At 33.8% G+C, this 24,340-nt stretch overlaps 1 protein-coding gene across 4 annotated transcripts in view; it reads right to left on the bottom strand.

Moving 5' to 3' along the window:
* Positions 1 to 24,340, bottom strand: part of TMTC3 (transmembrane O-mannosyltransferase targeting cadherins 3) — a 59,669-nt gene that overhangs the window by 13,693 nt on the left and 21,636 nt on the right. For all 4 annotated transcript variants that reach the window (XR_006709190.1, XR_006709191.1, XR_006709192.1 and 1 more), the window contains exons 4-10: positions 23,291 to 23,390; positions 19,474 to 19,589; positions 18,855 to 19,027; positions 12,874 to 13,126; positions 7,664 to 7,812; positions 5,757 to 5,877; positions 3,197 to 3,308 (exon numbers count right to left, since the gene is read on the bottom strand). Coding sequence is in view for 1 of the 4 variants with exons in the window: in XM_045465236.1 (XP_045321192.1) it covers positions 3,197 to 3,308; positions 5,757 to 5,877; positions 7,664 to 7,812; positions 12,874 to 13,126; positions 18,855 to 19,027; positions 19,474 to 19,589; positions 23,291 to 23,390 (1,024 nt within the window). In the remaining 3 variants the exon portion in view is untranslated. The remainder of the gene's footprint in view (positions 1 to 3,196; positions 3,309 to 5,756; positions 5,878 to 7,663; positions 7,813 to 12,873; positions 13,127 to 18,854; positions 19,028 to 19,473; positions 19,590 to 23,290; positions 23,391 to 24,340) is intronic.

The raw sequence follows: 24,340 nt of genomic DNA, 5'->3' as shown, positions 1-24,340 counted from the left end.
ACAGAGAGAGACAGAGCATGAACAGGGGAGGGTCAGAGAGAGAGGGAGACACAGAATCCAAAGCAGGCTCCGGGCTCTGAGCTGTCAGCACAGAGCCCGACGCAGGGCTTGAACTCACGAATGGTGAGGTCATGACCTCAGCTGAAGTCGGGCGCTCAACCGACTGAGCCACCCAGGCGCCCCAATGAGTCTTAAGGGGTTTCAGGAGAGGTCAAGAGGGAAATAAAAAAAAAAAGAAAAAAAATTGCTTAGGCAAACCATTCCCAGTCCTGGCTGCAAATTAGGATACCTATGTACTTTCAAAGAGTCAGATAACCTCAGCACCACCTGACTCTATCAAAATAGAATCTATAGAAACATGATCTGGGAAAATGTTTTTACAAGGTTTCAAAGGAGGTTCTGATGTAGAACCAAGGTTGAAATTCACTGCATTACCAAGAGCATATAAAAATAGAGTAGGTAGTATTTGCTCTTATATAGCTCATTTTTTAAAATTTCAAATAAATCTATATCATTTATTTTTACGTATTTTTAATTTAAAAAAAAATTTTTTTTCAACGTTTATTTATTTTTGGGACAGAGAGAGACAGAGCATGAATAGGGGAGGGGCAGAGAGAGAGGGAGACACAGAATCGGAAACAGGCTCCAGGCTCTGAGCCATCAGCCCAGAGCCCGACGCGGGGCTCGAACTCACGGACTGCGAGATCGTGACCTGGCTGAAGTCGGACGCTTAACCGACTGCGCCACCCAGGCGCCCCGATTTTCTAAAGTTTTTATTTTTTTAATTCTTTTTTTTTTTTTTTAATATTTATTTTTGAGAGAGAGAAAGAGCCTGAGCAGGGGAGGGGCAGAGAAAGAGGGAGACGGAGAATCCAAAGCAGGCCCCAGGCTCTGAGCTATCAGCACAGAGCCCGAAGCAGGGCTGGAACTAATGGACCATGAGATCATGACCTAAGCCGAAGTCAGATGCTTAACTGACTGGGCCACTCAGGATCCTCAAATCTATACCATTTATTATAGAGATCAGAAAGTTACTTGGAAAAACTAAGTTACCAAGAACCTGAAAAAAATTAATTGTAAAGTGAGAATTTAAGGAAAGAACAAAGAAACTGGTAGTTTAGATAAACAAAATTCAGTGAAGTATTTACAATGTTATTGACATCAGCTCCAATCTTAGAAAGGAAATATGTTGGGGCGCCTGGGTGGCTCAGTCGGTTAAGTGTCTGACTTTGGCTCAAGTCATAATCTCATGGCTCATGGATTCAAACCCCACATTGGGTTCTGTACTGACAGCTCAGAGCCTCGATGGAGTCTGCTTCAGATTCTGTGGTCTCCCTCTCTCTCTCTGCACTTACCCCTTTCACACTCTACCTTCTGTATCAAAAATAAACATTAAAAAAAATTTTTTTAATAGAAGAAAAGAAAGAGGTTACCTACTTGGATGAAAGACAAGGCAAATTAATACCCACGGAAATCAGGTTCTTAAAATTATGGCCAGGAGATATTGTCATCAACGCAGACTTCAGACACTAGAGTAAGGCAGCCCTACTTTCTCAAAGAACTAAGGTAGCAATTAGATATCCTACAACACAGCTAATAAAATGAAAGACAAAATTTCTAAGCAGTTTCTTATAAGTTAACAGAGTTTTAAGATTTCAGAGAAGGAAATAACCATTACTAGAGTAAAGTAAATTTAAATTTGAAAACAAACAAAAAGGGTTGGAAAAGAAGACAAGATATAAAAAGCAATGACATTTAAATGACTTTTAAAAAGCTATAGGATTTCAACAGACAGTCCTGCTATTATGAGTGTGCTATCCAAACCAACAATAGCATGAATCTAGCAGTCTATCTTTAATTCAATGTAAATGAGAACTGACAAGTACTAGGCAACTTTGTACCTAATAATTCCTTTTCCACCAACAATGAAGCTAAGCAATCTCACACTGGTGGCCCTGGCATCTATGTTGCTTTCCAGTATTTCCTATCTACAAAATTATCTGTCAATTCATCTAAAGAGATAAATTTAAAAACACCTGAAAACTCATAAATACTCTTTAAACATTTCCATATTGACAACATCAAAGTTGAACTACAGGTCCATGATTTTTTTCTCGCATGAATAATTTCAAAGATTTGGACTTAGATAAAAATGAAATCAAAACAAACCTTACAGAATTCTGGTGTTCCTTGACAAAAATCTATCCTTGTCTTGTAAAGATGTTTATGGAAACTGCAATTCCATTTGTAAAAATTTTATCTTTGTGAATTGGAATTTTTTTTTTTTAAACACTGGTAACCATCAAAACAAAAAAACCACAATTCTTCGTTTAACACAACATGTGTGTCACCTTCTCAGACCACTGCATAATTTATAATCTTACTCGGGTTAAGCAAGAAAAGCCTTCAGACTCAATGTTTTATTTATTTTTTTAAAGTAATTTTAAAATGTTATGAATCCCTATTTATGTGCTCAACTGTTCTAAGGTTTTAAATATCTAGATACTTGTTACCCCACATTTTTACCTCTAGTCCCAATATCTATCCCTTATCTCCAGTCTTATGAATCTATCTGTGTATGTATAACACTGACAAAAAAGGACTCTTGATGTCCCTCCATATATGCCATTTCATCTATCAAATCTATGAAGAACACAACTAAAAAACAAAGAAAAAGCTAGGATGCCTCTAAATACCAAATTCAATGTTTCTAACTTTATGTACTTTTTCAAGTACTTTACGTACATAGAGGGGAGGGGCAAAGAGAAGAAGAGAAAGAATCCCAAATAAACTGGTTTACCTATTTTCTTAGCTCATGGCTAATTAGAAACAGCAATTTTGAGAATATTGTAGAGAAGTCATACTAATGGAAGTATCAGCAATTATCTCAAGAAAGGCAAAGAGTGACAACTGAATGAGGGGAAAAATTGTTTTAACACCGAGTACTTGTACTTGGCAAAGCTATACTTCACCAAATTGATTATCAGTACCACCCAACAACTCTGCTATATCAAAATAAATTCCTTAAATGTCTAAGTAGCTCTAACATATAATCCAACTCAAAATAAGCCAAAATCGAGCACTATAGTTTTCAAGTCACCTGGAATGAACAAACCTCTTACTTTTATTTTCCCAAATATAATTCAAGTTTTAAAAACAAGCTATCCAAATAGTTTTACTAATTAATAATGCTTACCTGGCTGAACATGAGTAGCCTGTAAGAAGTATTTCAAAGCTCTCTCAAAGTTCTTTTCATTTTCCAGAGCATGGCCCACATTATTCCATAATTTGGCATTATTTTTATTTACCTTAAATACATAAGCATAGATAGAAATTAGTTACAATTAAGAAAATACAACTCCAATTAACACAGATATTTATCTGGTATACCATTAGGAATGGAGTATTCTACAGAGATATCCACGAATGGGTGAAGGTGGTCAAAGATACAAACTTTCAGTTACAAGATAAATAAGTTCTATGGATGCAAGGTATAGTATGGTGATTATAGTTAACAATGTTGTATATTTGAAACTTTCTGAGAGTAGACCTTCAAAATTCTCATCAAAAGAGAAAAATTGTAAATATGTGACAGATGTTAACTTGTTGCAGTAATTATTTTGTAATATATCCATAAATTACATTGTACACCTTAAACTAATACAAAGTTATATGTCAATTATACCTCAATAAAACTTGAAAAAGTAATTGAGACTTTCTCCCAAAAAAGAAAAACTTGTGGATCTATATCTATATATAAATATATATATCTCCAATCAACACAGATATTTGTTTGGTATATTATTAGAAATGGAGTGTTTGACAGAGGTGTCCCCGGAGAGGAGAAATGAGCAAAATGAACATGGCTTCACCAAATTTACTCTCCTTCCTTTTAACATCAACATACTAAAACCACAGCAGTCTGATTTCATCTGTTTTATATATTAGAATTTTACTAAAACTTTTATTTGATCAAAGCAGCTTGGAGTTCTGGCTGGCTCAGTCAGTAGAGAATGTGACTCTTAATCTCAGGGCCGTGAATTCAAGTCCCACATTGGACACAAACCTTACTAAAAAGAAAACCAAAAAACAAGCTACAATGTTGTTTGAAAGCGCTCTATTTATATTCTTTTAGAAGAGAAGGTATTTGAACACGAGAATATATTTAACACTTCACTATTTATTTTTTAGGCTTATTATAAAGCTGTTTATGTCGTCTATTATGGTAATAGGAGCCCTGGGATTAAAGTTCTAAATTGATCTGTGCTTTCAGAGTTCACTGATGGGCATGGTGTTCCTGCAGGAAGAGGATGGTAGCTGGCCAAGGAACTAGCTTCAGTGACTAGGACTGTGGTTTTGAGGTTGTCCTAGGAGTAAGGATAAGCAAAAATCTTGAAAATTATGGGGCTCCACTGGTATTTTAGGAGTGCAGATAAAGACGAATGGTAATGAGGTCTCTTCTATTTATAAACTTCTGAGCTAGAGGAAAGAGTGGAGCTACTGAGACTAAATGATAGTCATGTGATCTTAAACTGATGTCAAATCAAGAAATGACATTGACTACTGGAATGAAGCAGTATTCTAGTAAAGCCAGGCAATGGGGAATACACAAATAGTCAAAAAGAATTCAAGAATTTACAGATTTGAAGAGAAGCACCTGAAAAACAAAATCATTGGTTTTAACTTTTACAGAAACCAAATTTTATGATTTTTAAAAAGACCTTATTCCTAGATGTTGTCCATTCTACAGAAATGCTTTATCACTCCTTCCTGCCGGTGCGTATCTTAACTACCATACTGTAACCACTGGTTATCTTCCACATAGTAAGGTGCCATTTTTGTTATGTATTTTATTTCATTGAATCTAAGATGCCATCATTTCTAAGACTCACCATTAAGAAAAAAATAAGCCACTAGGGGCGCCTGGGTGGCTCGGTGGGTTAAGCGTCCGACTTTGGCTCAGGTAATGATCTCACGGCTGGTGAGTTCAAGCCCTGCGTCAGGCTCTGTGCTGACAGCTCAGAGCCTGGAGCCTGCTTTGGATTCTGTGTCTCCCTCTCTCCCTGCCCCTCCCCTGCTCCTGCTCTGTGTCTCTCAAAAATAAATAAACATTTAAAAAAAAAAATTAAAAAAAAAAAAAGAAAAAAATAAGCCACTAATTGTTAAGATGGCTCTCACTCTAAGATTTATTCTGATTTTAGAGATGTTAAAAGGTAAAAATTAAAAAAAAAGAAAAAAGAAAAAGTGCACCTTTAGAACTAGTGAACCATATATAGTATTCTTAAATTTTTTTTTTTTAATGTTTATTTATATTTGAGAAAGAAAGAGCCTGAGCAGGGGAGAGGTAAAGAGGGAGACACAGAATCCGAAGCAGGCTCCAGGCTCTGAGCTATCAGCACAGGGCCTGATGCAGGGCTCGAACTCATAAGCTGTGAGATCATGACCAGAGCCAATGCTTAACCAACTGAGCCACCCAGGCTCCCCTACAGTATTCTTAAACATTCTATTATCATTTGAGCTTCTAACAACTATATAGTATTTAGAAAATTATTCATATATGCTGTAGACATACAACTAAGTACCATTCAGAGCCCTGGTTATGGTATATATTATATAAAGAACAAATTTTTATTAATCTTTTGGTGAAGTACTTAAAATTGACAGTTAAATGTCTAATTAAATGTAAAAACATCTTAAACATGACTATAAGAAATCATTAATGACATACTTTCCTGTCATTCTGGGTAATACTTTACCTTCAAGGCTGACATAAACAATGTATATTCAGACTCCCAATCCCAATTTCTGTGGAGTGTTTTTAAGGCATGAGTGAATATCACCATAGACAGACAAACCCAGGATAACTTTTTTAATACACTGTTTAAGAGAAAAAAGCAGAACAAAAACAACATTATCTATATCACCAGAAGCATTTTACCTTTTACAATAGAGGTAAGAAATATGTTAAATATTCCCAAATATCATGTTTGAGTTTATTTTAAGGAATGAGGATCCTTCTAACAATCATCCAACTTCAAAGGCAACACCAAAAAATTCAATATTATGCACACTGCCTTCTACTTCAGTCTTAAATTATATTAAATATTCCACTATTGGTCTCTATTTCAAAAAGTCTGCTTAAGTTTAATAACAAAAAATCCGATAAACCAATTTTTAAGTATGACTTTCTTTTTGGGGCCTTTACTTACAACTTGAACATTCTGAATTGTGTTTATCAACGGTCAATTTTATCATTGCTGTATTTTAAAAAAATTTGGCTTACCCAGACTGCATCTATACCACAGATTATCATGACATTCTTTGAATATTTTTACATTCTAAAGCTAGAGTTATTTATGATAAGTCATAGTAAAACTAACTCTTTATGTAATAGATACAATATAGCTTATATAGTTTTAGGCTAATTATTTGGGAAACAATTCCTCATGTATAAAAAGGTTACACTTCAATAATCCCTATGATCACATTCATTACTAATGTTCTCTGAATCTATTTTTTTTGTCTCAGTAACACAGTTTAACTTCTTTCATTTTGACAGATCCACTTAATCCGGATAAGAGTGCATGGATCAGAAAGAAAATGGACACTGAAGGCAGTAAGATGTAAATGTGAATCAAGAGTCTACTATTTACTAGCTGTGTGATCTTGAGGTAATCTGGTTCAGTAACCTGTATGAGTTTCAATTTTCAAATGTGCACACCAGAGTTAAGGAAAGTTAGATTAAATGAGAAAACAAATCTAAAAGGTCTATCATGGCTCTTGGCACCTAGGAAGCACTCAAAAACTGGTAGTAATTATAACTGGATAAACGGGTAGAAGAGAAAAGGCTTGGTAGATGTTAGCAAAAATTGTAGACATGGATGAGATCATCCAGAGAGAATATGCAATGTGACAAAAATGGCTGTGAATAAAACTCTGAGAAATAAATATTTAAAGAGCAGTTATAGCAATAAGAATCTGAGAAGAGACTGAACAGAGATGAAGAGACATGGAAGAGAATTAGGAGAGACACTTTTTACAGATGCCCAGGAAATAAATTTTAAATACAAGCACTGACTGGATTTAGTTACTAGAACGCAATGACATATAGAGAAGTCAGAATTCTGTGTGTTGAAGGATGACTAGAAAGTGAGAAAGCAGAGTCGGTGACCATTTCTTGCATATATGCAATGTGAATATTCTGTTCCTTAATTGTTAGTTTGAGGCCTCTAGGACATGGTAGTTATGATGAAGATAGTGATATCAAATTACAGACTGCTTACTATATGCATTTTACATATATTAAATCAACATGACTCACTTAAATAAGAAGCCTATATCTTAGTTCACCGCATGTGGAAGTGGCAATGGTAATTTGTAACTTTAGTCTCAATAATATCCTTGTTTTCATTTGGGTCTAACTCAAAGTGTGTTAGGTTTCAGGCTTACAACAAAATTATATAAATAAGAGAAAGAACATAGGGTGAGGTGGGTGCCATGGAGCTTTCTTAACTTCAATTACAGAAATATGAGGAAACGATCAAGATGGAAAATAAAAAGGTATAAAAATATGACTTATAAAACTAAACACTTTAAATACTTAAATGTATCACACTTAATTCTATAGTTTGTAAGCATTAAATGAACTAACATTTTAATTCACCTTTTGTTTGATATTTTCTGCCATCCATGGGCTACCAAAATACAGAACCCCATGCTAGGAACATATAATACTCGCTCAGCAACAACAAATCCCACTGGGAAGAAAAGGTTTGATGCAGGAATAAATGGTAATGCCATTAGACAAAGTGCCTACAAAGAAAAATAAGATATTTTATTTAAAAAATATGTGGACATTCAATAGCAAAATCCAAATATTGTATCATTTAACTTGAATGATAAATGACCATTAATTTGAATGGTTCACTGTACTGGTGGACCATTTTTAATAATACTCTAAACAATACTAGTTTAAACATAAGGAAGGCAACTTAGGGATAGTAATAACAGACATCAGGATTATGTCACCAAAGTGAGATCAAGCTAGGACTTATAACCAGAGATCATCCAATTAAATAAAAAAAATTTGGGGGGAATATATATAAATAAGACAATTTTTAAACATCCAACTAAAGTACGTGTGGTAAAAATAAACTGATAAAGATGTTAACAGGTTTTAACAAAAGAAAACCAACCATACAAGTTTTTATAATTTTACTACTGTAACTATTCAAATATTGGAAACTGAGGAAATGACATAAGGTATACTTCAGACAAGACAGTAGACTACTACTTCTGTACCCCAGCATTACTTGCATAACATTCTGATGGATCATATACATTTAACAGTGGCTTAGTATATACACAAAAATAAAACTGCCCCATTAAATAGTAGTCTTTTATTCTACAAGAATTTCTAAAATTCTAACACTGTACGTTGAAATAAAACATCATAAAAATGCTTAGATTGTTTTTGCCATTTTGAAAACGAGTTAACATAAGGTTGCTAGATTATAAAGCCATTAAAAAGATAGGATACAAACAGCTAGCACACAAATAACTTGTGAAAAGAAGTTGGTTGTTATTAAGACACCTGTTTCTATGGATATCTGCTTCCACAATTTGTTACCCTAACTTGTTTTATAGTATCTAACTGAATAACTGCAAATTGTTCCTTCAGCTTCAGAAGTTTGAGTCTTCTAACAGTTTGAGAGGAAAGATTGTTTTTCCTTTATTATATTTTTTTAGTAAAATATAGATACAGAGATGTGTATTTCTCCATCACAAATTAATGACTTGTAAGGAGGAAATAACTCTAAAGCACTACCAAACTGCTCAGTATCATGCTAATTTATAGATCTAAAATTTTAGTGTTTTCTTTTTGATCAAAAAGGTAAAACATTCAGAGTACATAATTCACTTTCCATTTCCCAAGAGTGCTTGATAAAAATAACCAGCTAGCTGCAAAAGAGACATTCCAAAATATGTAGTCCTTTTCTAAAAACAAATAAGCAAACATTTTTTTTAAATAATTCATGGCTTCCTTATAGTAATTTTATTTAAAAGAATTAAAAGTGTTAAATTCAATCAAAGATGCATTGGTTATGATGCATAAGCTGTATACACAAAAAACAATCTCACAAAAAACCTACTGGTTCCTAGATAAGGAATGCCTCTAATTAACTTAATGAAAAGTTCTAATATGTTCTCTACTGGTATATGCTAACCTAGGCAACTATGGCTACCATAAGTTCCTTCTTCAGTAATATAAAACTCTCTTTAAAACAACAGGTGTTAGGAGTGCCTTGCTGGCTCAGATGGTTAAGTATCTGACTTCAGCTCAGGTGACGATTTCATGGTTTGTTGGTTCGAGCCCCATGTCGGGCTCTGTGCTGACAGCCCGGAGCCTGGAGTCTGCTTTTGATTCTGTGTCTCTCTCTTTGCCCCTCCCCCACTTGCACTCTGTCAAAAATAACATTAAAAAAACAACAACAACAGAAAAGAAAAGGTGGTAGTGGAAAGCTCACAGAGTTTGGACAAATCTCTTTCACTTCTTATTTCTTATGTAACATAATAAGGTAAACCACTCAATCATCTTGCCAATCAGTGTTTCTTCATAAAAAGGGATTAATAACTGCTTATATTGTTGATACATATGGCATTTTATTTAGTAAGTGCTTATCATGGTATCTGGTACTTGGCAGGTACTCCTTTGATCTACTCAGTCCCTTCCATAGATCTTCAGAAAATATCACCATAAAAAATAACCTGTTTAGTACTCTCTTAAGGCAGTACTTAAGGTCACAATTGTTCTTTTATACACATAAAATAAAATTTATGTAAATCTATGCTTACTTCACTGGCACGATCCTCTCTTTATTTTTTATTCAGCTTACATTACATAAATCATTACTTTATTTGCCCAAATTTTAAATTCACCCAACCTTCCTTATTTTTCCTTTCTTTTAGCAGAACCTCAGCTTTGGATGTGTTCTACTATATATCTGCTTTGTATTTACCTGAACAACAAAGCACTACTAGAGACAGTCCCAAAGCAGAACAGATTAGTATCATCAAAAATTCATGGTCAACTTCAAAATGATTCTTAAGACTGCTCAGAATTTCTAGGTTTCTTTGGTAGGCTCATTCCCACTCTCCTAGATTTTAAATCTTGATTACTTTACTCAAACTTCTGATCCATGACATTTTCAGCAGGTGACTATACTTCCAAACATACAGAGAAAACTACACTCATAAAACAAGAATTCCTTCAATTCCCTGCTCCTATACCAACCAACATCCACATTCACATGTATTTCCATCCATTCTGAGATGTAAGAGGCATCTCCATCTGTCTCAGGCCAAACCTGAGCTGTATCTACATGGCCCTTGCTCCGCACAAATCTCACAATTAGCCATCCCTTCATTTACTCAGCCACTTTCTAATCAACTGTATCGTTCCTATCCATATTTAAATATGCTCGTCTCCCCAATCTTAAACATGTCCTTTGACAACATATATTTACGTTACCATTATGTAACGTTACCATTCATTATGTACTTCAGGTGTAAATCAAGTTCCCACACTCTTACGAAAGCACTTTTATAGTGGGGGTATGAAGTAGCTCATTTTAACCCCACTTAATCAACAATTCAAATCAATGAGTATGTTTTTGCAAATCAACCCATTATTGACATCCCCTGCTTCTAAAAGTCAGCCAACTGAGTACTCCAATGAAAGTGATTCTCCTACTTCTGAAGGTACACCAAATCTAGATCTTCATGCTTCCTCCAAGCTCTACATGAGATCAGTCTGTGATACTTGAAGTCGGCATAGTATTCTCTCACTTAGGTAGTAATAAATTCGAGTTTTCTCATCCTTTGAAATATTCAAAGTTGAGTTACCCTATGGGTTCGTTATCTACACTAGCAATCTTCACGTCCTCATCTCCTAATCAAATTTTTCCACAGAAATAAATTTCATTTAAGTAACTAATACACCAAAAGAGGTAAAATATGACTGATCTCACTTTTCTGCTTCACAGCATCTGTTAGTGATAACCATTCCATCTTCCTTAAAACATTTACTTACCTTTCTGTCCACTTGGTCTAGCTCCTACTTAGGTTCATTCTCTTCTACACAGTATCTAAATACAGAAGGTCTTTTTTTTTTTTTAATTTATTTTATTTTATTTTTATTATTTTCTCAAGTTAATATACAGTGTGCTCATGGCTTCAGGAGTAGAACCTGGTGATTCATCTCTTACATCTGACACCCTGTGCTCATCTCGAAAAGTGCCCTCCTTAATGCCTGTCGCCCATTTAACACACTCCTCACCAACCTTCAGTTTGTTCTCTGTATTTAAGAGATAATAATCTCTGTATTATCTCTTATGGTTTGCCACCCTCTCTGTTTTTATCTTATTTTTCCTTCCCTTCTCCTATGTTCATCTGTTAAGGTCCTCAAATTCTACATATAAGTGAAATCATAGGAGATCTTTCTCTGACTTATTTTAAGCAGGCTCTGCACTCAGTGTGGAGCACAGCGTGGGGCTTGAACTCAGGATCCTGAGAACAAAATCTGTATTGAGATCCAGAGTCAGATGCTTAACCAACTAAGGCACCTAGGCACCCCCAAATATAGAAGTTTTTTAAAGACCTACTTGTAGGTTTCTTTTCTTTTCACTCTATCTAGCCCCTTCAACTATCTACTGAGGAAGAATTAAGACCAAATACTCCAAGACATTAATTATGTGTATGAATTATCTTCTATTCCATGCATCTACAATGGTAATAGCTGATTATTATCTTTGAGAACAGTGACAAAACCCCAGGTGAGAAACCTCTAAAATCGCCATAGACTTTCTTAATCATATCCTGGTTTCAATTACTATCTCTATGCCAATACTGCCATCAATTTTTTATGTGTAGCTTAGGCGTCTCCTCTGAACTCCAGGCACCAGGTGCTATTCAAATTCCCCACTAGGATCAAACTCAACAGATCAAAAAATAATAGTAAATATGATCTTTCTCCCAAACCCTATATTCTTTCAATTGTCTCTATATATCAGAGATTAGCTTCAAATTTTTCCAAAATGCCAATTCCCTGGTAATCGGGGCCTTGTATTTATCATATCCTCAGTGCCTAAAATGCTGCCTGGTACACAGATCACAACAAAAAACTTTTAGTGAATGACTAAATTAATCTAGTGACTGCAGCTAGGTATGATGTATTTGTAAAGTATTAGAAACACTTTCTGGCATGTAGCAAATGCTCAAGAAAATGTTAACGATTATTACTGTCTTCAATAATTTAAAGGAAAACAAAACTGTCAGAAGTGACAGCACAGTAAGAAAATTACAAAGAAATACATCCTGAATAAGAAGACTTTGTACATAATCAGAGTCCTCTGAACATAGTAAAAAATAACTCATAGAATAATGAAGTCTTACTAATGAGTACTCAAGAGCTAATATGTTTCTAGCTGTCTACCTTACATGACATTCTTCTCTGTGTCAAGAAAACAAAGTATATAATATGATCCATTTCCTCAAAAAAAGTGTATAATCTACTTGGATAAAGAAGTAGAAGATAATGATGCCAAAAGGGATGCTTCATGATTTCAGAGTTCCTACCAAATAGGGAAATTTATAACCAGTTTTTATTTTACATGCTGAATATATATGCCTGCATATGAAATTCTGATATATATATATATATATATATATATATCTCCTAAAATAAATTAATAAATTACGGTGATGTTGAATAAACAAAAATACGGTTTCTAAGAAGATGCTTTGACAAATTAAAGGTGGTCTTTAAATCAACTGAATGTTGTATCAATTGAAAAATTAAGAAAGTTTTCTTACCATTAAAACAGTCTTGGAGGAATCACCAGGGTATCTGAGACTGAATACCCCCAAAGCCCCCAAAAAGCAAAAGAAAATAAATGTGGCAAGATTTCGAATATCTAGAAATGATTCTATAAGTGGTATTGTTCCCATGGTCCAATCACAGCACAGTTCCGAAGGATTTAATAGAAGCCAAGCATTCAAGGGAAGGAGGTAGTTAAAAGTTAGCTGCCTTGTAGGAGTTGGGCTTACAGCAGCTGGGTTATCAAATCTGTAAAAAGATTAAAAAAAAAGTTATTTAATCTAAAACACGTTTCAAACACAAAATTAATATGTAACATATAAATAAAATACCAAAAAAGCAGTATTTCATATGTAATCTCACTTAAAATGACAAAGTATTTTTTTATGAATACCTCAGTCCTTACTGAAGTTCAAAATGTCCAACCCTTATGAAATATCTAGTTGAGAATCTATGAGGAATGGTTGGAAGGGCAACTAGATCAGACATGTGTACCCTGCAGAAGTGCTTTCATTAAATTATAACCTGATTAAAAGTAAAAAGAACATTTTAATAGACTTGTAGGTGCTGTGCGAGTGCTTCTGAGAACACTAACCAATATTTTCTTCTGCATGAGACGCTTCTTTCAGCACTAAATGCTAATAAAAATTATGCTTCCTAGAAAGAAAGGTTTTCTTTTGTCATGGACAGAAAAAACTGTATCACCTATGAGCTTTTCCTCTTTGCTTAGACTTTTAGGAAGCTGAAACCAAATTTCCAGTATAGAATAGTAGCTGTATTTCCCTATGTAACATTTTATTTGTGTTCTACTTTTTCTCCTACTATGTACTAACATAAGCTTATACTTTTTTTCCAAGTTTTTATTTAAATTCTAGTTAACATACATGGTAAAACATATGTGGTTTCTGTGCAGAATTTAGTGATCCATCACTTATACATAACTTATATATAACATATATAACATATATATAAGTGCTATCCCAAGTGCCCTCCTTAATGCCCATCACCCATTTAGCCCATCCCCCACCCACCTCCCTCCATCAACCTTCAGTTTGTTCTCTATAGTTAAGAGTCTCTTACAGTTTGCTTATATCCTATTTTGTATTTGTCCAGGCCATGATATATTACATGTACGTTTCATTAATTCAGTCTGCTTCTTGCAAACTAAGTCAAACCATAGTCAAATCATTTTTTAAGTATATTTCAAATGAATGGCTTCAGATACTCATTTCTTTAGGCTACATTCAAAATTTTATTGGTTTTGTTAATATTAGTCTTTAAAAGCCCAATTTCTCATTTTATAATGAATGAGTTAATAAAAAAAATCAACCTCTACCATTTATTTGACTTGGTCTTCTTAAAAATTCAAATGGCTGGGAAACAGTAAATACTATTTAAACAAATAACATCATTTTTAAAACTTTCATATTTGAATGTCTACATATATGAAAAATAACAAATCTTGAGTCAAGGCTTGAATTACCAAATAATGAACAGAACTGAACACAAGGCTGTCTTTTTTCCTATAATCCACTATTCGAAGTTCAGTTTTATAATGAATAGTTTATTTAGAATAGCTGATTTAATAACTGTACTATAGAAAAAGAACATGTGGCAAAGCATGTGAAACCATATTATAGTCAACTTCACCGATAATTTAATACAAGAAATTTATATATACGCATACTTTTAAATGCTTATATTTGGAAAATATATATTTATATGTAATATAATCCATATAGCAATCCGCACATACACAAAATACATTAATACATATAAGCCACATTATCATACTACAGAAATGGAGATAAAAACAGTTGATGCAAATTCTCTAAAAGGGATAAAAACAGTAACACTGAATATGAGGGTAAAGAAGGAAATATAAAATATTTACAGTTTAATCTCTTTTCCATATTTTACTATTTAAATTAGTTGGTTCAGTTTAGCACAGCTAGACTCAGAAGTAAAAATTCATGAAATTAGAAAGTAATTATTCTTCAAAGAAAAAAATGCTACTGAAAGGAATATTGCGTGGAAATGTTAAAAGATCTTGCATGTAACGTTAGTCACTTAAATAAAATTGGATAAGAAACTAGTATAAATTTCATTTTTTTTTTAACTTTTTTATTTTTTTGAGAGAGAGTGTGAGTTGGGGACGGGCAGAGAGAGAGAGAGAGAGAGAGAGAGAATCCCAAGTAGGTTCTGCAATGTTAGGGCAGAGCCCCAATGCAGGATTCAATCTCACAAACGATGAGATCATGACCTGAGTCGAAATTGAGAATTAGATGCTTAACCGACAGAGTCACCCAGGTGCCCCTATAAATTTCATTATAAATTTTACCCTGAAAAAGGTGAAATGGGAAAATGCTAAATGTTAGAGCAGGAAAACAAGATATGTAGACTGTTAAATTCAGTATAACTTTTGCTTCTCGTCTTTTTTTTTTAATTTTTTTTAATGTTTTTATTTTATTTTTGAGAGAGAGACACAGAGTGCTAGTGGGGGGAGGGGCAGGGAGAGAACAAGACACAGAATCCAAAGGAGGCTCCAGGCTCTGAGCTATCAGCAGAAAGCCTGATGTGGGGCTCGAACTCACGGACGGTGAGATCATGACCTGAGCTGAAGTCGGACACCCAACTGACTGTCCCGCCCAGGCGGCCCTTTTTGCTTCTAGTCTTAAAGGAGAGAAGAACTGGACAAGACATAACACAGTTGGGTATCAGGCAAAGAAAGACAATGATACCCAAGAGAAGGAAAACAAATGAGGGAAACCCTACCTGGAAAGTTCAATACTTGGATACAGTTCTTAGTCTGTGGAGCATTGAGGGAGAACCCAGTGGAGCCTAGGAGTATCCCTGAGTTGTGAAGATGGAACTGGGATCCCTAGGAGCCCAGGTCGATAGAGTCAGTGGGGGAGAATACCAGAGAGAAGAAAGCTGCTGAGAAAGAGAACTCAGATCTGTAGAGGGTCTCCTTCCAGTTTGTAGTACTAATCAGAACCGATCAGCATATATATATGGAAATACTCAAGGTCAGTGTAGTGGGTTGAACCATGTCTCTCAAACATTCATGTCTATCCAGAACCTCAGATTTTTTTCCTTATTTGGAAATAGGTTCTTTGCCAATGTAATTAGTCAAGTTAGGATGAGGTCACACTGGATTAGGGTGAGCCTTAAACCAAATGTATAATCACTGCAGTGATACAGCAACACACCAAGGAATGCCAAAGACTGCTAGCAACCACTAGAAGCTACTAGGAAAGAGGCATGGAACAGACTTCTTCCTGAGAGTCTTCAGAAGGAACCAACTATGCCTGACACAGTTTGGACTGTGGCCTTCATCACTGTAAGAGAATAAATTTCTGCTGCTTTAAGCTACCCAGTTTCTGCTAATTTGTTACAGCAGCAGGAAAAATAATAGAAATAGGAAACTACCTCTCAAACGAATTAGATAAAAATTCTCAAATGCCATACAGAGCTAGGAATAGTTCCTCAGCAGCCAGAATAAAAGCTCTCATAAGTCACAGTCTATCAGACAGAATCGGTAGTGGAAGAATATTACCTCTATCATAAATGCTGCTGTGGTCTCATATAACAAAGTTTAAGAGCAAGACTAGAAGATGAAACATCTCTCAAATAACTTAAATGCATCCCAAAACAAAGCTCTAAAATATTTATAGGAATATATTAAAGTAAAACTCACATATGGCATCTACTAAAAAATTACTGGGCATGTGAAAAAGTAGAAACATATAATCTATGAGGAGAAAAATTATTCAATCTAAACTAAGAAATGACACACACAAGAAAATTAGTAGATGAAGACATTAAAGTACTAGAACATGTAAAGACATGAAACATAGAAAAAAGGCTTAAACAGAATTTCTAGAGATGAAAACAATGTCTGAAATGAAAAAACTAGAAAAAATTAAAGGGAGACTCGACATTGCATAAAAAAGACCAGTGAACTTGAATGCAAAGCAGAAGAAACTACCAAAATGAAAACGGAGAAAATAGTTTTGGGAGGGGAATAAACAAAGCATTAGTGTGACAACTTCAAAAGGCCTAATTTACATGTAATTGGGGTCCTAGAAGAATAGAAACAAATTTCAATGAGTAATGGCTAAAACATTTCCAAAATTTACATACTAAAACATATAGATTCTAAACTCAGTTAACCTAAGCACAGTACACATGAAAATAAAAGTAAGGGTAACCAGAAGTTTGTATCATTTGACCACCTTCACCCAAATTTTATTATATGATAAGTATGTCCTACAGTAGTAATATGCAGCATGGGGACTACAGTTAATAATACCATATTACATATTTGAAAGCTGCAAAGAAAGTAGATCGTAAAAGTTTTCATCACAAAAAAAAATTTTCTGTAATTATGTGTGGTGATGGATGTTAAGTAAATTTATTGTGATAATTTCTCAATACGCATATACTAAATCATGACACTGTATACCTAAAATTCATATAGTGTTATATATCAGTTATGTCTCAATTTAAAAAATAAAATAAAAAGAGAAACAATGGTGAGGAGAAAATAATAAAAGCAGGCATAGAGAAAAAGACACACTATATGCAGAAGCACAAAAATAAAGATGACAGAGGTTTTCCCAGTAAAAACAATGCAAGCTAGAAAATAGTAGAGCAACATTTTTAGAGTGCTGAATGCAAAACAGTCAGTGTAGAATTCTAAACTCAGGGAAAATATTTTTCAAAAACAAAGGTAAAATAAAGATATTTTTATATACAAAAGCTAAAACAATTTGGCATCAACAGACTTACAGGTCAAGAAATGATAAAGTCCTTTAGTCACAAACAAAAATGGTACAATACGAAAATCACATTAAATGTAAATAGCTGAAACACCTCATTTAAAAAACAGATTATCTGATCAAACAAAAAAGGAAAACTCAATTATATGCAGCCTGTAAGATATCAACTTCAAAGATACTGATAGTAGTGCCTGGATGGCTCAGTTGGTTAAGTGTTCAACTCTTGATTTCAGCTCAGGTCATGATCTCATGGTTTGTGGGATTGAGACCTGCCCTGGGCTCTGTGCTGACAGTTCAAAGCTTGCTTGGAATTTTCTTTCTCCCTCTCTCTGTCTCTTCCTGCTCTCTCAAAATAAAAAAAAAAGATATTGATAGATAAAAAGTAAAAAGATGGAAAAAGATAAACCACGTAACTCTAACAAAAGATATATAAAGTGAATTTCTGAGTAAAGATTATTACTAAGGATAAAGAAACTCATTAATAAAGGTAAAGGGATTAATTCATCAAGACATTATAATCCTAGATGTTAACCACTTGAAAATAAAGCTTTAAAACACATGAAGTAAAAACTACAAGAAGAAATAGACCAATCTACAATTATAGTCAAAGATTTCAACATCCTCTACTTAATAATAGAACAAGTAGATAAAAATCACTTAAACTATATAAGACATCACTTAATAACCAATTAAGTTAAAATAGGTTAAAGTTTCATTAGGTTAAAATCATTATTTTCATTCGTTGGTTTCATGAGTGTACTCAATATGTCAAAATTTACTAATTTGTACATTATAAATATATGCAGGTTTTAAAAAAATATTAATTATACAAAAAGCTGTTAAAAAAAACTTCAATGTAGGGGCGCCTGGGTGGCTTAGTCATTTAGCAGCCAACTCTTAATTTCAGCTCAGGTCGTGATCTCATGATTCATGAGATTGAGCCCCGCATCGGGCTCTGTGCTGACAGTGTGGAGCCTGCTTGGAATTCTCTCACCCTCTCTCTCTGCTCCTCCCTTGCTTGTGCTCTGTTTTTACTCTCTCTCAAAATAAATAAATAAACATGAAAAAAGAAAATAAAAACTCAATGTAAATCAAACACTTCTATTATAATCACTGAACATCAAGAGTTAAAGAAAGAATGAAAACAAAACAAAACAAAACAAAAACAAAAAAAAGAACCAGAATTTCCATACCTGGTGAATACTGGAAGTTGGGACTGAATGACCTGGACTCTAATCACAACAAGTAATAGTGTACTGAACATCAAAACAATGAGTTTTATTAGTGTCTGCAGCATAGAAAATGGAATATTACTCTTCCCACGGAAAAACTGTCCGGCAGTAGTACATAATAATGGCAAAGTATACTGCAAAAGGAAAAAAACAGTTTTAAATAACAATATACTACAACGTTTTCAATAATGCAATACATTCAAAATGCAAGATTAGATATAAATTGACTGTAATTATAAAATCAATATGGAGCAATGTGTGGAACTGATAAGGAATAAAACTGAGTCCAATAATCTTACCCAATAATGAATCATATTGGACGGTATTACTGTGTACATTTCAAATTACCTAATGATTCCATTATTGAAACTGAAACAACAGTCTTAAAAAACTAAAGGAGTTATAAAATGTTAAGTAATTTTCAGTGGCTACGAGGACAAAATATGCCAGTTTCTTGCAAATTTTTGGTAACATTATTGGTAAAGAGAATAATTTATAATGACACATTTAGAAACCAAGTTTATTATCATCAAATTCAAATAGGATAAAAGATAACAATAAAAATTGTATTTCTCCTTACCCCTTGGGCAATAAATACTTCATACACACAGCAAATTCCCACAACTGTTATTCCTTGTTCTTTACACAATGTTGCAACAGCAACTAAAACCACTGTCAAAGCAATTGGAGTCCATACTGCAATTTAAGAACAGAAAAATATAAACTACACAAAACAATTTTATAGTATCATAAATGAATATTTTAAGTTATACAACTGCTAGACATTACTAAAAAACTCATGATTCTATATTCACATTTGTGTTATTTCCCATTAACCTATACTTCATATTTCAAAATGTATTTAAATGTTGTGATTTTATATACCCAAAACAAAACATCGAAATGTATAACTTAAACTAAAAAATTTTTGTAGAGAGGAAAATTATCTAATGAAATGTTTTTAAAAAGTTTATTTAGTTTGAGAGAGAGAGACAGCATGCACGCATGCATGCACGCACACAGGGAGGGGCGGGGAGAGAATCCCAAGCAGGCTCCCTGCTGTCAGCACAGAGCCCAAAGCTGGGCTCAATCTCAGGAACCCTGAGATCATGACCTGAGCTGAAATCAAGAGTCAAATACTTAACCGACTTAGCCACCCAGGCGCCCTGAAATACTAATTTTTAAAACAAAGGTAGGGTGGCCAAATTGGAGAAGGGAAGCTTAAAGGCTGGAGTGTTGTGATTAATGAACCATGTATGTGAAATGAAGGCAAATTCTTTAAATTATTACACAGACATCTATATGTTTTATTATATCTGTCATTTATTAAAAACTTCAAACTGAAAACTACTAAGCAAAGTACAATAACATTCTTATTTTAAAGAGTATAAAAACTGAAACAGATAAATAGAATTTAAATTAATACTATTCTTTTAAAAAATCTGCATTAGAGGGCACCTAGGTGGCTCAGTCAGTTAAGTGTCAAACTCTTGGTTTCAGTTCAGGTCATGATCTCATGGCTTTGTGGGTTCGAGCCCTGCATTGGGCTGTGCTGGTAGTGTTCCTCTCTCTCTCTCTGCCCCTCCCCTTCTTGCACTCTCTCTCAGGATATATATACACACACATATATATGTACATATATATATATATATATATATACTTAAAAATACTATCAATAGAATATTCATAAGTCCTACTTAAATAGAAAACCTACTTCATCAACTTTAAGCAATATCAACTAGTTAGTAGTAATAATTTGATTCAAGAAGAATGAATTTTGAGAATAATTCCATATCTACTAACTTGCTTTATGACTTTGAACAAGTTTTCTGAGCTTAAGTTTTCCTACTGTAAAATATGACCTCCAATTCTTTTCAAGGTAAAAAAGCATATTGCAGTATAATTGTGTGACCTCAGGTTTATTTATTAAGAACATTAATCAGAGCAAAATCTCAAATAATTGACTTAAATCCAAGTATAAATAGAAAAATAATTCAGGAGTTTGATATATCTTCTTTTGTTGTTGGGCTTACTACAGAAATTCATTTATTTTTGAAATTGTTTTCAACTTTAAAATACTCTACTGATTAAAATTACTGAAAGGAAAATAACTCAAAAAACCTTCAAACACTATTGGAGATACCCAGTAAAACAGTATTCCTTTCCTAAAAAAAAAAAAAAAAAAAAATCTCATATTCTAGTCAGATCAAAACCATCAATACAAAAGTACATTATACCAAGGAATGAAACATAATGCTAAATTCCGTAAGAAATTCATACAGGAAAGAAATCAGTAGATGATTATTTACAAAACAAGCTGAACCTAAAGTTGAACCTTGAAGATATATACATAGAAAAACTAGGGAAGAGGTATGCATGCAGAGAGAGGAGGAGGGAATAAGCTTAGCAAATGAATGATACAGAGAATAGTATGAATGGAAGGGTATGAATATAATAAAAATTAGTGGGAAATAACGGCCTTGAAAAGATATTTAAAACAATATATCAAATGGCTTGTATAACCAGTTTAGCATATATTATTTGAGTCTCAAAATCACTCTACTGTGATATAAGGGAAGATGTAATCATGTGCATTTTTAAGATGAAGAAAGAATTTTAGAGGTGCAAAAAACAGTCATGCACAATAAAGATATCAGGACTTTAACTTGGTTCTTCTGACATTAAATTCAGAGCTTCTCCTAGTTTGTAATTCCACTCCAAGACAGAAAGCAAACAGCTGCATTCTGTAATGCTGGATTCAATCTCAGCAACTAACAGCTCTAATAAAGGCAAAAGCTTTATTGAAACTAGTCACTTCAGTTCTTCAACTTTTGGTGATTACATTACTGTATGAACACATACTTTGATTTTATAAATAGATCTCTGGGGTTAAAGTTAACCATGTGTAATTTTGTCCAAAACAAGTCCCCCTGCTAGATACACTAACAACACTTAAAAATATACACGTATAAATACAGAATCCATTTCAATCATTAAAATTCATTCCAATTTCAAAATATAGGTTTCTAAACTGAATTTTACATGTATAAAGATACAAACCTTTAGCAATCACATATATTCAAATAGTTATTTTAAGTATCTACTACATTTTGTGGAGGAGAAAGATAATAGTCATATAAACAAGATTTATTTGTTAACTGACGATCTAAGTGTTAATAAAGAAAAACAGAAGGTGAAGGGAAATAGAAAGGAATGGGAAGATGAGTGGTGCTGCTAATGGCATCTGAGCAGAAACCCAAAGTAACAGAAAGAAGCAAAGGCCCTGAGGTGGATCATGCTTTCAAAATGGGTGTGGGTCATGAATAACCTAGAATTTAAAGTGATCAAATAATTACAAATTGGAAACCTTTGCAAGGACACATATGTTAAATAGTGAATACAAAAGATGATGACAAATCTGTTTATGGTCTCAAGTATAAAATTATGTAATGTGGAATAGGACTATGGGAGTTAAGAGGACAGAGAGAGGTCCAAAGCAGGTTCGGCAATTTTTAATTATAATTTAATCGCTGACTTGGTCATTTGCTCAACAAGTATATACTGAACACCTACTGTATACCAGGAACTCCATTCCAGGAAATGGAGATAGAAACCTACCTATATTACAAATCTAAGACAACACTAAAGGTGTTTGGCTAAATCACTTATTTGTTGAAACTTAGTTTCCGTTAATGTAAAATTAGGCCCCTTATCATCAGTACTTTGGGTTTATAGTGAGAAAGTTCTCCAATGATGTAGGGAAAAAAAAATTAGAGTTAAAGTTTAGATCAACCAAATACAGGTTACTATTATGTAAAACCTCTTTCAGGTCTACTGTTCACACAAATCATTTTATTGCCTGGAACTTGTTTTCTGATAATACCTGGCATAATAACTAGGATTAATGAGCTAATGTGTACAAAGCATTTTCCAGGGTGGGCCACATGGTAGGGACTCCATAAATAGCTAAACTATGATCAACACCTAATAAAAGTTATATTCTAATAGGCTTTCAACTTTATCTAAACAATACAATTCATGGCCTTCACAGGTGTTATTACAGAAAGACAACTGAAGTATTAGTACTTGTATCTTTGATAGGTAACAAGAAATGGAACTAGGAATGACTCTAAAACTCCTATACTCTAGGGTAAATTTTTTAAGTTAAATTAAATACAGAATCTGTTAGTCATGATAAAATATAAACTGCATACAAAAATAATTTTTACTATTGACAATGTTGCATATCATGTTTGTATGTCCATACGTGCTGAAATAGTATAATATATAAAGATAAACCCAAGTGTGGCATATATTTTATAACAAATAGAGTAAATAAAAATTACTTAGCAAGTTTTATATCTATAGAAAAAAAAAATTAAATGTTAGACACTTACCTATGGAATTATCTGGTCCTTTTGATTTGGTATATGACAAAAATGCAGCTAGAAAAAAGATAGATGACAAAAGTTCTGCTCTTCCTACAACACCAGTTACCTAAAAAGGGAAAGGGAGAGGAGTTCATATTAATGAAGAACCTCTTGAAAATTTAACTACCATATATAATAGGAACAGCACTTTAGAAATTAAGTTGCCATAATTTTTCAAGCATATTTCAGTTTCTTAGACATTCTTTGAGTGCCCTCGTGTGGTGAATCTGTGTATCTTCCATAAAAATATATTTTCCAGTGACTCTACAATAGTTCTATCATCATCACTATTTTGAAATAATTACAGACCCACAGGGAATTGCAAAAATAGATACAGAGAAGTCCTGTGTACGGTTTACCCAGCTTCCATCAACAGTAACATCTTACATAATATTAGTACAATACCTAGAGTAGGTCTTAATTAAAAAAAAACAAAAAACCTAAGACCTTACATATTTTCTTAAAATACAGGTGTTCTTGGGGCGCCTGGGTGGCGCAGTTGGTTAAGCGTCCGACTTCAGCCAGGTCACGATCTCGCGGTCCGTGAGTTCGAGCCCCGCGTCAGGCTCTGGGCTGATGGCTCAGAGCCTGGAGCCTGTTTCCGATTCTGTGTCTCCCTCTCTCTCTGCCCCCCCCCCCCCCCCCCCCCCCCGTTCATGCTCTGTCTCTCTCTGTCCCAAAAATAAATAAACGTTGGAAAAAAAAAAAAATTAAAAATAAATAAATAAATAAACTTAAAAACAAAGTACTCTTGTGACACCTGGGTGGTTCAGTTGGTTAAGCATCAACTTTGGCTCAGGTCATGATCTCATGGTCTATGAGTTCAAGCCCCGCATCGGGCTCTGTGCTGACAGCTCCAAGCCTGGAGCCTGCTTCGGATGCTGTGTCTCCCTCTCTCTCTGCCCCTCCCTGGCTCATGCTCTGTCTGTCTCAAAAATAAACACTTAAAAAAATTTTTTTAAATAAATAAAAAATTAAAAAAAGAAAAAAAAGTACTCTGAATTCACTGTAGAATTT

Source organism: Leopardus geoffroyi, chromosome B4 (genome assembly GCF_018350155.1).
Source record: "Leopardus geoffroyi isolate Oge1 chromosome B4, O.geoffroyi_Oge1_pat1.0, whole genome shotgun sequence".
Classification (NCBI taxonomy): Eukaryota; Metazoa; Chordata; class Mammalia; order Carnivora; family Felidae; genus Leopardus; species Leopardus geoffroyi.
Note: the sequence above shows the minus strand (reverse complement) of the source record. Positions and strands in the feature narration are given on the sequence as shown.